The sequence below is a fragment of the Argentina anserina genome, chromosome 4 (genome assembly GCF_933775445.1).
Source record: "Argentina anserina chromosome 4, drPotAnse1.1, whole genome shotgun sequence".
NCBI classification, from domain to species: Eukaryota; Viridiplantae; Streptophyta; class Magnoliopsida; order Rosales; family Rosaceae; genus Argentina; species Argentina anserina.
Genome location: NC_065875.1, coordinates 27656951 through 27670126, shown reverse-complemented (window position 1 = coordinate 27670126; position 13176 = coordinate 27656951). Strand labels below are relative to the sequence as shown.

The 13176-nt window shown below is 37.0% G+C and overlaps 2 protein-coding genes across 2 annotated transcripts; one reads left to right on the top strand and one right to left on the bottom strand.

Moving 5' to 3' along the window:
• Window positions 1-968: 968 nt before the first annotated feature.
• On the bottom strand, window positions 969-5650 carry LOC126790949 (probable protein arginine N-methyltransferase 6). Its single transcript, XM_050517333.1, has 13 exons — window positions 5314-5650; window positions 5152-5217; window positions 4983-5051; window positions 4870-4905; window positions 4700-4765; window positions 4276-4344; window positions 4040-4117; window positions 3727-3805; window positions 2827-2921; window positions 2313-2397; window positions 1898-2094; window positions 1507-1625; window positions 969-1419 (listed from the first exon to the last, which is right to left on the bottom strand). The coding sequence occupies exons 1-13, from the start codon at window positions 5551-5553 to the stop codon at window positions 1377-1379; spliced, it is 1242 nt and encodes a 413-aa protein (XP_050373290.1). The 5' UTR covers window positions 5554-5650; the 3' UTR covers window positions 969-1376.
• Window positions 5651-12557: 6907 nt separating this feature from the next.
• On the top strand, window positions 12558-13173 carry LOC126790955 (uncharacterized). Its single transcript, XM_050517342.1, has one exon. The coding sequence runs from the start codon at window positions 12606-12608 to the stop codon at window positions 13044-13046; it is 441 nt and encodes a 146-aa protein (XP_050373299.1). The 5' UTR covers window positions 12558-12605; the 3' UTR covers window positions 13047-13173.
• The last annotated feature ends 3 nt before the right edge of the window (window positions 13174-13176 follow it).

The window sequence follows — 13176 nt, the reverse complement described above, 5'->3', positions numbered from 1 at the left end:
CCTGCGGTGTCGCCACAAAACAAGCACGGACACTGCATGCCCTTAGAAGAGCACCGCCACCATGGAATAACCAGCTCCGGATTTGGGCTTCTCCGTATATTACGAAGCCCCATCTCTCTGCTATAAGAACATATTGAAGTAATCATATATGAGATGGTAAAAAAATAAAATAGTATAAGAAAAAAAGAGAAAAAAAATAAAAATTACAAAAGGTATATTCGTGCATCTACTGTAAACTTTAAACTATAAACTCCAAGGGTAGTTATTATTGCTTGAATGACTCTGATCCGCTCTTAATTAGTAATTTTTCACATGACCTAGATTTCGTTCGGTGTCCAATCAAATGTTGTTCATCATCATTTTTTTTAGTATCTGATCTCGTCGTTAGATTCGTTATGTTTTGCATTTAAATATAATCTCTACATTTGCAAGTTAGCAATTTTGTTTAATAAACAACCCAAACTATTATCCCAACAATGTATTGATCCATATCTAACAAGGTAATTGTTTTTTCTTTTGTTTCTTTAATTAAATTTTCAAATTATTCCCGATCAAAAGTACAACGGTAAGCTAGAGAAGCTTTTACACAGTATTTTGTCAAGTTATGAGAACAAGTGAAGGTTAAGCTGATAGAGCATAGGGTTTTTTAAGGGAAGAGAGACTATTCTAACAAATCACAGTTGATTTCACTGACAGTTGTAGTTAAACTAGTAAGTATAGCCTTCTCTTCATTAGGTTTCGGAAGAATATGTCAAGGGGTCATACCCACGCAGCGACGCTGACTCTCAAGGTCCTGCAGAGAGCTGGGGAATTCAAGAGAGAGAAGGGTAAACCAGTGTAATAGCTTGTTAAAAGCTGCATTTATACCTTTGTGATCGTCTAGTGCATAGAAGGGGAAGAAGAAGAAGAAGTGATACATGCCATGTCAATGAAAATAATCTCTATAGAAGGGTAGAACAAAGAGTACATTGTAAATTTGTAATTTGTTACAGAATGTCACTCACAAATTTCGGTTAGTTGTCTGGTGAGTACACAATGCCTAAAGACTTGACAACAATACGAGTACATTATCCACGGCTGATATCATTCTGAATTGCAACATAACTTCACCAAATTTACCTAGTCTACTCTGCATTAGAATTTTTGAAGCATAAACACAGTTGACATCAATTTTTTCCTAAAGCCTAATTCACCTGTCTCTAAAAGTAGCCTTTTCTTCAGGGTGTTGCAAGAAAAAGTTATTGCTAGGTCACCCAGAAGTGTATGTAAAGAATCAAGGTCTGCCAAGAGTTGGGGCTTCAAGAAAAAGATGGTAAACCAACATAATGACTTTCCCATGCTTCTCTTCAGCTAACCGCATACAGTAATAAGTAGAATCACCTCATCACTGACTCTTTGACAAAGGATCTTCCACCCGAGCTGCAAGAAAAAACATAATTATAAGAAATTCAAGCAACCTGCAATTGTACCAATGATAACAATGTCCCGACAGTAACCAAGACTCACGCATATTCGAGATGGATATTCATAAATCGACGATTTTCTTTGCTTTGTGATAATGTAACGGAACCTTCAATCACTTGATCTTGCTCCACCTCTATTGGGTCATAAAAGTATAGAACAGTCTGTAATAGCAATTCATTAGACAAAGTTAAAGAAGCTGACATGATATCTATGTGTGTATGCAAGGGATAACTACAACAGAACATATTAAGTTGAAATAAGACTGGATGATTCTTTGGATACCTGCGAAAACAAAATATTATTTATTTTGAAAGCACTATCAACCCTAACCTCATTGGCTAAGAAAAAAGGTATGCATGTGTGGCCAAAGGAACACCATCAAACTCAAGAATTACCAAGGCCAAAGGGAATTAAGATACTAAATGATATGTACCTGTTGCCAATGCGTTGGGGGGTCCACAGGTGCAGTCGACAACACCAATGCATCACTAGGATTTGCCCGTTTCCTCCTCTGCTGACCCTCCACTGTATGATTGTTAGGAAGTTGGGATGGTGCAAGATTATTTGTGAGAGCTATTGCAGGCCCATTGAATTCAACGTCAAACCAAAATGCAAACCCATGTAGTGGAGCTGCTAAGTAATTATAGTTAGAAACAGAAAATATTTGGATAAAAACTGCGAAAGCAAATAAGGGTTCTCAGTCCCCAAACCCACCCGAAGAAAATGATGAGCATGAATCAGAAATTTTTATCAGAAGAACCTCATTATATTTTGAAGGGGAGAACTTAATAGCAATAATACGGAAAATAAAAAATTGAAATGTTAGGTGGCCAGAGAGAGAAAGAGACCTCGCATCATTGATTTAAATTTATAGTTTGTTGTAACAGTTTCCAGCTCATGAAGTGAAATTTTATGGCAGTCCACGTGCTTAACCTACACCCAAACAGTAAAATCAGGATGCTTTAGATTGTATAAAAACTTCATCCTCATATATATAGATTTAATTATCAAGCAAAAGGTCCACCTAAAGACTTGACACTTCTCTGATGGAAAACTTTAGGTCAAAGTTTCAGTTAATATATCCCATCTATTTGGAAACTATTATAGTCATGTGATTCAATAGCGATTAAAAGCTTTAAGCTTCTTGCACTACTAATAATTGTCACTACATTTAAATGAGAGCGTGATCATTAGAACTTTCCAGAGAAAAGGGATAATAGTCATTGCGAGAACAAAAGTAAAAGACACTTAGAAAGAATAAAATCAACATTCGTAACAGATGAATCATTTTCAAGAAATCAGAAGTATGGAAAACTATAAGTGCACATAATTATGCGGAATGTCTCAATTTAAAACACTCACCACATGCGGCCATGTTAAAACATTCTCGCCCACGATTGTCTCAACACATGGCTCTTCAAATGCGCATTGCTTTGCCAATGGCAACATAGCAGACACTGCAACAAAATAAGCAGAAGATAATTGCAAGACATCAAAGACCGCATACATGTAGTCATAATGGCATAGCAGTAACAGGTAGCAAGAAGTTCAGCACACATGTGAGCATCATCTGTTCCGACTGGAAAGGCTCAACTCAGTTCTGCAACCTATAGACTCTACCCCCTTGATAGATTTTTTTAACAGTAGATATGAAAGAAGGATACACGAGCCAACAACTAAGTGTTGACTCTGATGCCACCAGTTAGAAACCCGGATAAGAGAGCAAACATAATAATGCCCCAATGATCCGAAGCATCATATTTAATTTTTGCCAAGAAAAGCCCCAATTTTTTTTCCTATTGTAAACAACTTAGACTGCCAAACGTGTGAAAAGTTCTTCGACTATAAAAGTAGATTAGTGGAATAAGTATAATTGAATGTGACTAGCTTGCTACTTAACCGTATGTTGTGCTCCCTACCTAACTATTAAATCGACTATACCTCTGCGGGGATATCTGTCACCACCAACTGTTTTGTCCTGTCTAGAATCCAACAGATGCGCGTAGAATCTGAATAGGGTGTAAGCTATTGATTTAACAACCCCGTTCAGTATTTCTGGGCAAAGATATATATTGAATGGACGATTATATTCAATAGATCTAGTTTCTGAAACAAGGACGCAGGAAGGAAACGAAATTAACTTATGAAACCCTGTACAAATGGCAAAGAAGGCATCTGTCTTCACAGATCCAACAAAACGAATTCATGCAATCCCAAATTTTTTCCCCAACCGATTATCAAGTAAGTAAGAAGTGTACTCACTATCAATTCCATAAACATTGCGCCAGAAATCAATGTTTTCACTGTATCTGTCAGCATGTGTGATGGGTGCTATAAACAACTGCAAACATTTAACAATAATATCAGCACGACAGGACCAAATTCATTTAGCTTTAAATGTTGTATGAAATGTTTTTGACGAAGCTGCTGCTTAAGTTGATTATACAAAAGTAGTGTCATATAGCATTGGCATAATTGTCAATTTAATACATTAAAGCAGAGACGGTGCAATAAATCTAAAAACCAAAGATGGACATGGCACAACAACTGAGACAAAATAGATAGAGAAAACTACCGTTGCATGTGAAGGAAGTATAAGACCTCCAGGTTTTAGCCAGCGATCTCTGGCTGTAATGACACTTCCAAGCATACTCTGTGTTAAGAAGTGAGCATGTCAACAAAATTATTTCAAACCATACATACCGACATATGTATTTCAGAGATACAGTTATAAACAGCAGTAACTGTAAAATTCAATAACCAATATTTTAACCTCTTAGGAATATAATATGCAAAAAAATTAAAAGCTACCTCATACAGAAGCATGTACCCCATCCACTCTGAGATTATAACATCAACCTCCTCATCAATTTGAACATCCTGTAGAAATGAAGGTGCTAGCAGTTACGATGATTGGTTTACACATGTAAGTCAGATTAATAAGTTGGTCCAAGAGAAAAGAAAGTCATTATGAGAAAACAATATAGGTTACATAACAAGCTGCAATAAGAACCTCTCCCCATGTACAATTCATTCACATTTTGACCATCCTCTATACAATGTGTTCAACTATTCACCATCACAAACAGAAATACAAAAATGACAACAATCAGCACAAACTCACATGCCAGAGACAACAACCAACCGTCTTTGTCCCAAAAGGAATAGAAAGGTACAAGAGTTGATATCAAAACTTGCTGGAATAACAATAAGTAAAAGGGTCATACAAGCGTACCTCAACTCGCCCATGTAGTACAATGATCGTATCAGAGAGATTATTTGCTTTTACAACTTCATTTGCCTGCTTGCAAAAAAAAGAAGAAGATAAACTGAAATGGCAAACCAGATCCCAAATCCATAACTTAGAGAGCGCATTGTGATGATAAAAGTGATACAAGCAATTACCTGCACTGCAATGTCACTTGCATCAACAGCATATACCTGTAAGAACCAAGATTAGACAAATCTTTATGGACATAAGATTGTGGAATTGAATAAGTAGAAGTACATAAGCTTACACGTTTTGCACCAGCTTGAGCACAAAAGATGGAAAGAATACCAGTGCCACAGCCAACGTCGACAACCACCTGAGCAAGCAAGCAAAATAACTAACTTGAAGAATAGCAGAGAAAAGGAAACTAAATTCAAGAAGAGCAGAGTTGAAGAAAAGGTGAGAGAGTGTCATACTTTGCCGGCTATAAAGCTCTGGTGCTGCATAATTGCTGCCCTATAAGTCTCAGTGCGTACGCGATCCTGTAAATTACTCTCGCCAAATCAAATCAAAACCCAAACCGCAAGGAATAAAGGAACCATGAAAGGGCAGAGCAGAGCAAAGAGAGAGAGACGGACCTTGATCATCTCTTCGTGGATGCCAACGTGGGCGTAGGAGTGGAAATAGGCCATGTCGAAGTCGGTGCAAGGTTGTTCCCCCTGCGGCTGCGGCTGCGGCTGCGGCTGCGGCTGTTCGGAAACCCTAGTGTCACTGTCACGTGACCTGCCACGTGGTCCCCGGCGAATTCTGTTCATACCTCGTAGGTGGTGGTGCGGCTGGGGGCAGTAGCCGTTACTGTGAGCCGGGTTGGGGTTCATTGTTTCTGGAATTCTGGTGCCGCCAACTCCCTCGCTTCCTACACTTAGACCTGACACTCAATCTCAACCGCCCTTTCAAACTTCCTACCTTCCCCTTCGCCCAAATTATTTACCACACGCAATTAGTAAATTACGGAGCAAACATTGTGAGTGCCTGAGCGGCGGGTCGTGAGTTCGACATACCACATACTAGTTACTTTTTGCTGCTGTATCGAAGTTGTTTGCATCATAGAAAATGTTTATATATCATTAGTTTTCCTAAATAAATCACATTGTTTTCTAAAATATTATAAATTATGATTTCAAAAGTACATAGAAGAACTTAGGGCTGTAAATCAGTTAAGATAAGTTCAGTTCAGTTCTTGGGAGAAAAAAATACAATTGTGACAAGAACTTAATCGATTTTATATAAAAGCAGTTCGGTTTGATTCTAATTATTAAAATACATTAGGAACCGTTGATGAAATCAAAACAATTCTAATCATTAGATTATGTACTCAACCTTGAAACCTAAGCAAGCAGTTCGAGTCTTCGAGACCAGGCTCATTCCCAAAACTTCAATTCATTCTCATAATTCTATGATCCTTCAATTATCTCCCAAACTTCACAAGTGTGACCTCGTGGCAGACTTAATGGGTGACTAGGGAGTTTACAAGATTGTCGATGGTGGTGGTGGGTGAGTCTGATAGGGATTCTAGCGAAGGCTTGGGTCTGATTACCCCAGTCCATTGAGACTTATTCAAGTACATAAGTGTTCGATTGTTCAGTTTTAGGTGAGCAACTTCAATTCGTTCAACTCATTGATTATGAGACTTCGTGATTTGTGTTTCTGATTCGAATTTAGTTTATTTTGTAGTTTCAAACTTTTGATAACAATTTCTTATGGTTTTGATTACAAACAAAATCTATATACTAATTTGAACTCAATTTATTGAGTGGTATCGATTAGGAATTTATTGGTGCGGCAGTGGCAGAAGAAGTGAAAACATTTTAGAAAACCGCTTTGAAACCAAGATCGAACCAATTTTAAACGGTCTCATTCTTAAACGGTTCATACTCTAGAAACATATAACTCTAATTGTTTAAGGAATATGATTCGATTCATCAGTCCTGTAATTTTGGGACTTAAACTATTTTCTCTCGAGCAATCCATGAGATTGTGACCTAACTGCAATCAGCAGTAGCAAGATTCAAACACGATAACAGACTTTTTTATGTCATCGATGTCTCGACTACTTATGTTAGTGGAGTGGTAAAACCACGTTGTTTTATATACTTCTGATAAAAAAATGATTGGGCCTATTTACTATATGTTATATTTGTAGTTAGGTTGGTGTACTGTAGCTGATATCGTGCAAAAATACGGTTCTACCCTCGATTTTGTGGTAATTGCGGCCTTGTCATTCCCTCGGATATAAAACATCGATCAAGATTGACACGTGTCAGAAAACTTTTCTCTACTCTCGCTCTCTGTGCTTCACTATTCATCCCAAGCTTTTATGAAAATCTGGGTTTCTTCCTCAGCTATCTACAAACCTGATGAAGCCACACACATTGAGTGACATTGCTCTTTTCTTCCTTGCCATTTTTTGAGAATGATCGAACTTCCTCCCTTTGTTTCTCTTTATGTGCTAAAGAATGGAGATGAAAACCACGAGAGCATCCCTGTGTCTGCGATCCTCCTCCATAAAAGGTTAGAAAACATTCCGATTGGGGTTTTGATTTTGTAATTTTCTGGGTTTGGTCATTTCTATATTCCGATTGGGATCTGATTTTGAAGAAGCTTTGTTTATGCCCAGTGATCAATTGCACTCGTTTCACGTGATTGACGCAGATAGCAGAACGTAGGACTTTATCGAAAGTTATATGTGTCTGCTAATTGATATTGCCTTCAACAGATATGTTGTTTAGTTCAGGTTTTTTATTTGAGTTATTGTCCGAATAGTCTTTTCATTGTTTTTTTCTGCATGTTGTCTCAGATGTTGTATGTTGTTTTCCCTGATGTTTTCATTTGATTTATTGTGTAGGAAATAAATAAGCATATTCTTAGTTAGAGTGAAGGTTTAATTGATATTAATCTTTTCTCTTCAAGATGATCATCAATTGCTTTGCAAAGGGGGGTGTCTATTGGTTTTTCTTTCCACACTTCTACAATTTCATTTTTTTATTACAATATAAATAGTCGTGATTACATATTTTCCCTTATTGTTGGTCTCTAATAGATAGGAATTATATGTCTGGCAATTGCATGTAAGCTTTAAAGTTCCATTGTTTCACATCTTCTTTTGGTTTGAAAAAATTATTAAATCATCTAAATTATTTATGCTATATCAATTTCAAGACTGGTTAGTTAATGAAGTGCATCGTTTAAATTATTTTATGGTGACTAGGATTATTAAACAACCGACATCAAAGTTGGCACACGAACAAGAAACATAAAATGATATAGGGAATGTAGTTCCCTCCCTAAATGGTATTCTTTCTTTCATATGTAAATCTTCCCTCATTGTTGGAATAGATAAAAAATTTAGCTGATTTTGTTAGTTTCTGTTATGGACTAGATAGAAAGCAAAGGGATAAGATCACCATGTGAAAGAGTAGACGGAGTATGTTGCGTGCTGAAGGTATTGAAGCATCCGGCAATGCAGCTATTTGTCTTACAACAACATGCGGGATTCTACCTAGGGTTATTACATGTTCCCCATTGGGTATATCTCTCCCCTTGCTTCTGTTTTGTGCTTTGAGTGCATGTTTGTTTGAGGGGATTAACTTGGACTGCACTAAATAAGGAGTACAAATGACTTAATACTGTGTTTGGGGTAGACAGGCACAAACATTAATGGCCTTAGGCGAGGCCGTGTCTCCATTTTGAGCTTGTTAGCCAGTTAGGTGGTGTTAACCTGGGCACAACTTTTGCTCGCCCTTAGATAACACCTCACAAACTCGACGCTCTCTCATTCTTTCTCTAGTTGCTCAACAAGGCGCCACTGTCTCTTTTCTAATAGAGATTTTTGAAACCGTTTGAGAAACTCGAGAGGTTTCCATGGCTGAACCAAGCCTGTTTGAGAACCTCTTTTATCAGATCATTTCAGAGGAAAACCCGCAAGAATTCAAGCTTCGGTTCAGGTTTATGGAGTAGGGGAGCTGCTAAGTATGCGGTAGAAGGTACCGACGTCGCAGGAAGCAAGGAATCGAGGGAAAGAGGAGAGAATTTGATTTTGCAGGAAGTTTTTGGAGAATAGTGATGGACATGATAGTGGTGTATTTGGGAATTAGATGTGATGGACATGATAGCTGCCATCTTCTCAGTTGAAATCAGATGTTTTCGGATCGACCCATAATTGAATTAGAGCTCTGTTTGGGAATTAGATGGCAGTATCGCAGTGGCCTCTACAGAGATGAAGATGGTTTCTATGACAGAAGGCAGACCACAGTGAGATGGGTTTCACATAATTGAATTTGGAAATGAGGTATTGTATTCGACCAAAAGATTGTGAGCAGTATGATAGATAATATTATTTAATTCCACGTGATTATTCATAATTTTTTTTTTTGAATTTTTTTGTTGGGGTTTGCAGATAGCAAATGAAGAGAGTGCTTCTATAGTAGAAATACGGGTGCTTATGCATAAAAAAAAGAGAGTAAGGTTCTTCTTTAGAGATTTTGTTTGTGTTTCAGTTGCAGACTGTTTCTCTAGCATTTCATTGACCAATTGTAAGAATTCTGCAAGTGCAAGAATTGTCACTATATTGGGCTCTTTGTGTGTTTTTTGTCTCTGTCTTTGTCTTTAACTCATTCTATGTTCTATGATCATAGAAATGATGAAGGAACAAGAAGAATTGCAGCAGAAGCAGCGTAGCCAAGCAAAAAGACTGAATTTGGTGGACTTTTTATGTGTCTGAGAAACAGCTTGTAGCACCATTCGTTACTTCTAGGTAGATAATGTTGTTATCTATTGAAGAGCTTTTGAACTATTGGCCTTTTTTGTGTATGACGGTTTTTGCTTGTCGAATTTTGTTATTTGTTTAGCATTTTTGAAGATTACTGATGAAGGTACTTGGCGTTGCCATGACAATGCTTGGATTTTACCCCTTAGAGGGTGTGTTGCCTTCTCAGACAGATTTGACACATGTTAACCCAACAAGGGTACTTGAAGGTTTTATTTTTTCCATTTATGTGTTCTCTGCATTTAGCTGTATTTTTTATTTTCAAAGTTGGAAATATTAGAGGTTCAATTATTTGGGTGTATCTCAATTTGAGATGTAATGTTATAAGTATTGTTTCGATGAATGTTTATATTGTTTGAGTTTCTTTCTTATGATACTTAATTTTCTTTCACATAGTTCTAAAAATGTAGTCATGCCGGGTCAATTCACATATATTCACATGTAACGTTTGATTTGAAGATGATAGTGTTTTGATTATTTTTGTCTTTTGGACACCTCAAAAAAGAGAATATTGATGTCTCAGACTCTACTTTATTTCACAACTTCTAACCTTGTTTGATCACAACAAGCATCATATACTATATAAGCTAGCATTCTGACTTACTGCTCTTAGATTATATTGTCCGTTTCAAAATTTCAGAAGAAATTTATTTATTATCGTTTGGTTTTCTTTATGAAAACGAAAGAAGCTCCAAGGAGAATCTTCAGGGATTGAGATAAAGATTTTAGAAAAACTTTAATTCTTTTTGTTTGGTTTATTGGGTCATATAACGGTTTGTATATTCTTTTCAATTATTCTTGATTAACATATGTCAGAGGAAAATGTTCTCCAACCCCCCTAACTCAACTTCAATTTGATAAAAGCAAGCCTATATGTTTGAATAAGTTTCAATGCTTAATTTTTTGTTGATCCGCTTGCAATGCAGGAAATAATGAGAAGCTTGGTAGGAAGTTGGACAAATTGCTCAACAATTGTGATCTTTGACATAAACAAATAAATTTAGTTCTCAAGATGAGAGAAGAATCGGCAAAAGTACATGATCAGAATAGACTTATTTGCAAGAATTTATGATCAGTTGACCAATGTTCGGTACCATCTTGAAAAGAACATGGGGGGGGGGGGGGTACCATCTTGAAAAGAAACATTTTGTGAATATATAGCCCCAGGTGCGGAACCACTTGGAGGGCTGGTAGGGCTATAGCCCAACCGAAAATTATGCTGAAATATTACCAAGTATATGTGCTACTATTACTAAAGTTTGAGTTGGTAGAGTTGACTAAAAGTCAAGTATAATTATCTTTAGAAAGTGATGGTTGTGGGTTCGATTCCCACCTCTTTTTTTCTCTTTTTTCATTCTTGATTTTTTCTCCTCCTTCCAAATTCTTTTATTTTTCAATAATTTTTTGTTTTCTCTTTTTTCATCCCTAATTTTTTCTTCTCCTTCCCAATTCTTTTATTTTCAATTTTTTCTCTATTTTTTACTTTACATTTTTGTCTACTATTTTTTATTAGTAAATGAAAATCTATATTTATTTTTATTCTCTCCTCCTTTTATTTTTCTCTTTTTTCATTCATGTTTTTTTCTCATCCTTCCCAATTCTTTCCTTTTTCATTTTTTTTCTCTATTCTTTTACTTTACAGTTTTGTATACTATTTTCTATTAATAAATATTTATTTATATTATATCCTCAATTTTCTCGCTATTTTTCTTTAGTTACAATATATTCTTTACAAATTCTTTAGATATTTAATTTTATATCAAAAAAAAAATTTATGCCTTAAACCAGCCCTACCCATTCTCTATTCCTAGTTCCGCCCATGTATAGCCCTAAATGATGATCTCTACAAAGGCCAAGAGGGTGATTCTCAATGGAAAGAGCTCCAAGTAATTTAGACATGTAGATATCTACTATTTTTCGTAGTCAAGTGGATCAACTATTATGTACTTTAAGAATATTATGCCTTTTGTAGAGAAAAATTTCCCAATTGAGCAACTCATTTATGTGTTTATCAAAAACAAATTGGCTAGATTTTATATCAACAAATTAAACCAATCAACTTTAGAACCCATTGCAATGCGCCGGCACTCTTGCTAGTTCTAACCTATGAAGCTTGGATACATCAAAATTTGGGTATGTCCGTATTGTATTCGTGTTGGATACCGGTACGGTTTGGATACTCCATATACACATATAAATGGATGAAAAAACATATCTTGACTATGTAGTGCAAAGTCAACTCAGCGGATACGGTCCAGATACGATTTAGATACATTTAAGGGTAAAATTGTCATTTTAAGGTTGATAAAACATAATCTATACCTCTTCTTGCTTCCGCCGTTTCGTTGCTTCGAAGAGAGAGTTGATACCGATACTTCACTCCGTACATAAACTCCTTATGCAAAACCCCATACTCTCTGTCTATATGTTTGTTTGTCTGTCTGTCTGTCTCTTTTTAATTATTTGATTTTAATCAAATTATAGAATTCATTATATGTATATATTAAATATTCGCAGCTCTTACAAACGTATTAAAACACTCACTACAGATTTAAAAAAAACGTATTCATTCTTGTATCATAACTTACCCGTGTCAAAAGAAGTGATTGTTTACATCTTTCCCTGCGAATAAAACCAGATCTATTTGTTCAAATTGGAAGGCTTACCATATTTTCAGTCAAATCCGTGCAAAATTGGCCGGTTTTGATGTTTTCTCGTGGAATTGGGTGCCCAGAAAACCGAATAGAGCAGCTCACACAGCTGCAAAGCTTATCAATCGGAGTGAGGGTCCTATCATTTGGACATCACCACCTCCTCTGACTCTTGTTTCGGTCTTGCGTAGCTATGGTCTCACTGGTCCTCCGCCAGACTCTATAGATGCTGCACTTTAGTTGTTTCCCTTGGTCAGTTGGAGTTTCTCTGTATTCTAGCTCCTGTTTGAGTTAGTGGAGAGCCTCAGCTTTTTAGTTTCCTCGTGTTGTATTTATGGTCTTTGCCTTTTTTTGGGGCTTTGTTTCTTCTGGCTTTGTCCCTAATGAATCTATCATTTACACACACAAAAACCAGAACCTGAGGAATCAGAGAGAGGGAGAGAGAGAGAGAGAGATGAGTAGGAGGAACAAGGGGAAGACGGAAAAGGATCAAGTGGAAGAGTTGCTTCGAGCAGCACAGGACGACATGCTTCTAAGTGTGTCCGTAGACTCTCACATATCCCGTCTTTCTGACGTGGACCGGCGTTTTCAAGCCCTCAAGCTCAACAAAGTTGCAGATGCCCTCAAGTCTCCTCCACCTAAAGTTGCCGATTCCAGTGCTATTCAGGTGGATGTGGACCATGAGCTCAAAGCAGTCCTCGGAGACGACCTCTCCGCCAGATTCGCAGCTCTCAAAGCCTCAATGCCTATGCCATCCTCCTCCATGGGCCCCAGCTCCGCCTTGCAGGCCGACGACGACCCCGTTGATGAAGACGATGAAGTTGAAAAGCTGATACGTTGGGCCAAGGACGCTGCTCGCCTTGACCCTTCTCCACCCTCCGACGATGAAGATTGAAATTTTCAGGCTTCAACCGTGCATCAATCAGTCTCACTTTCTCTTTATCAATTACTCTTTTGCTTTGTTATTTGGCTCAAACCCAATGTCCCAAACCATACAATTATATATTCTTCTTTTATTATAACAT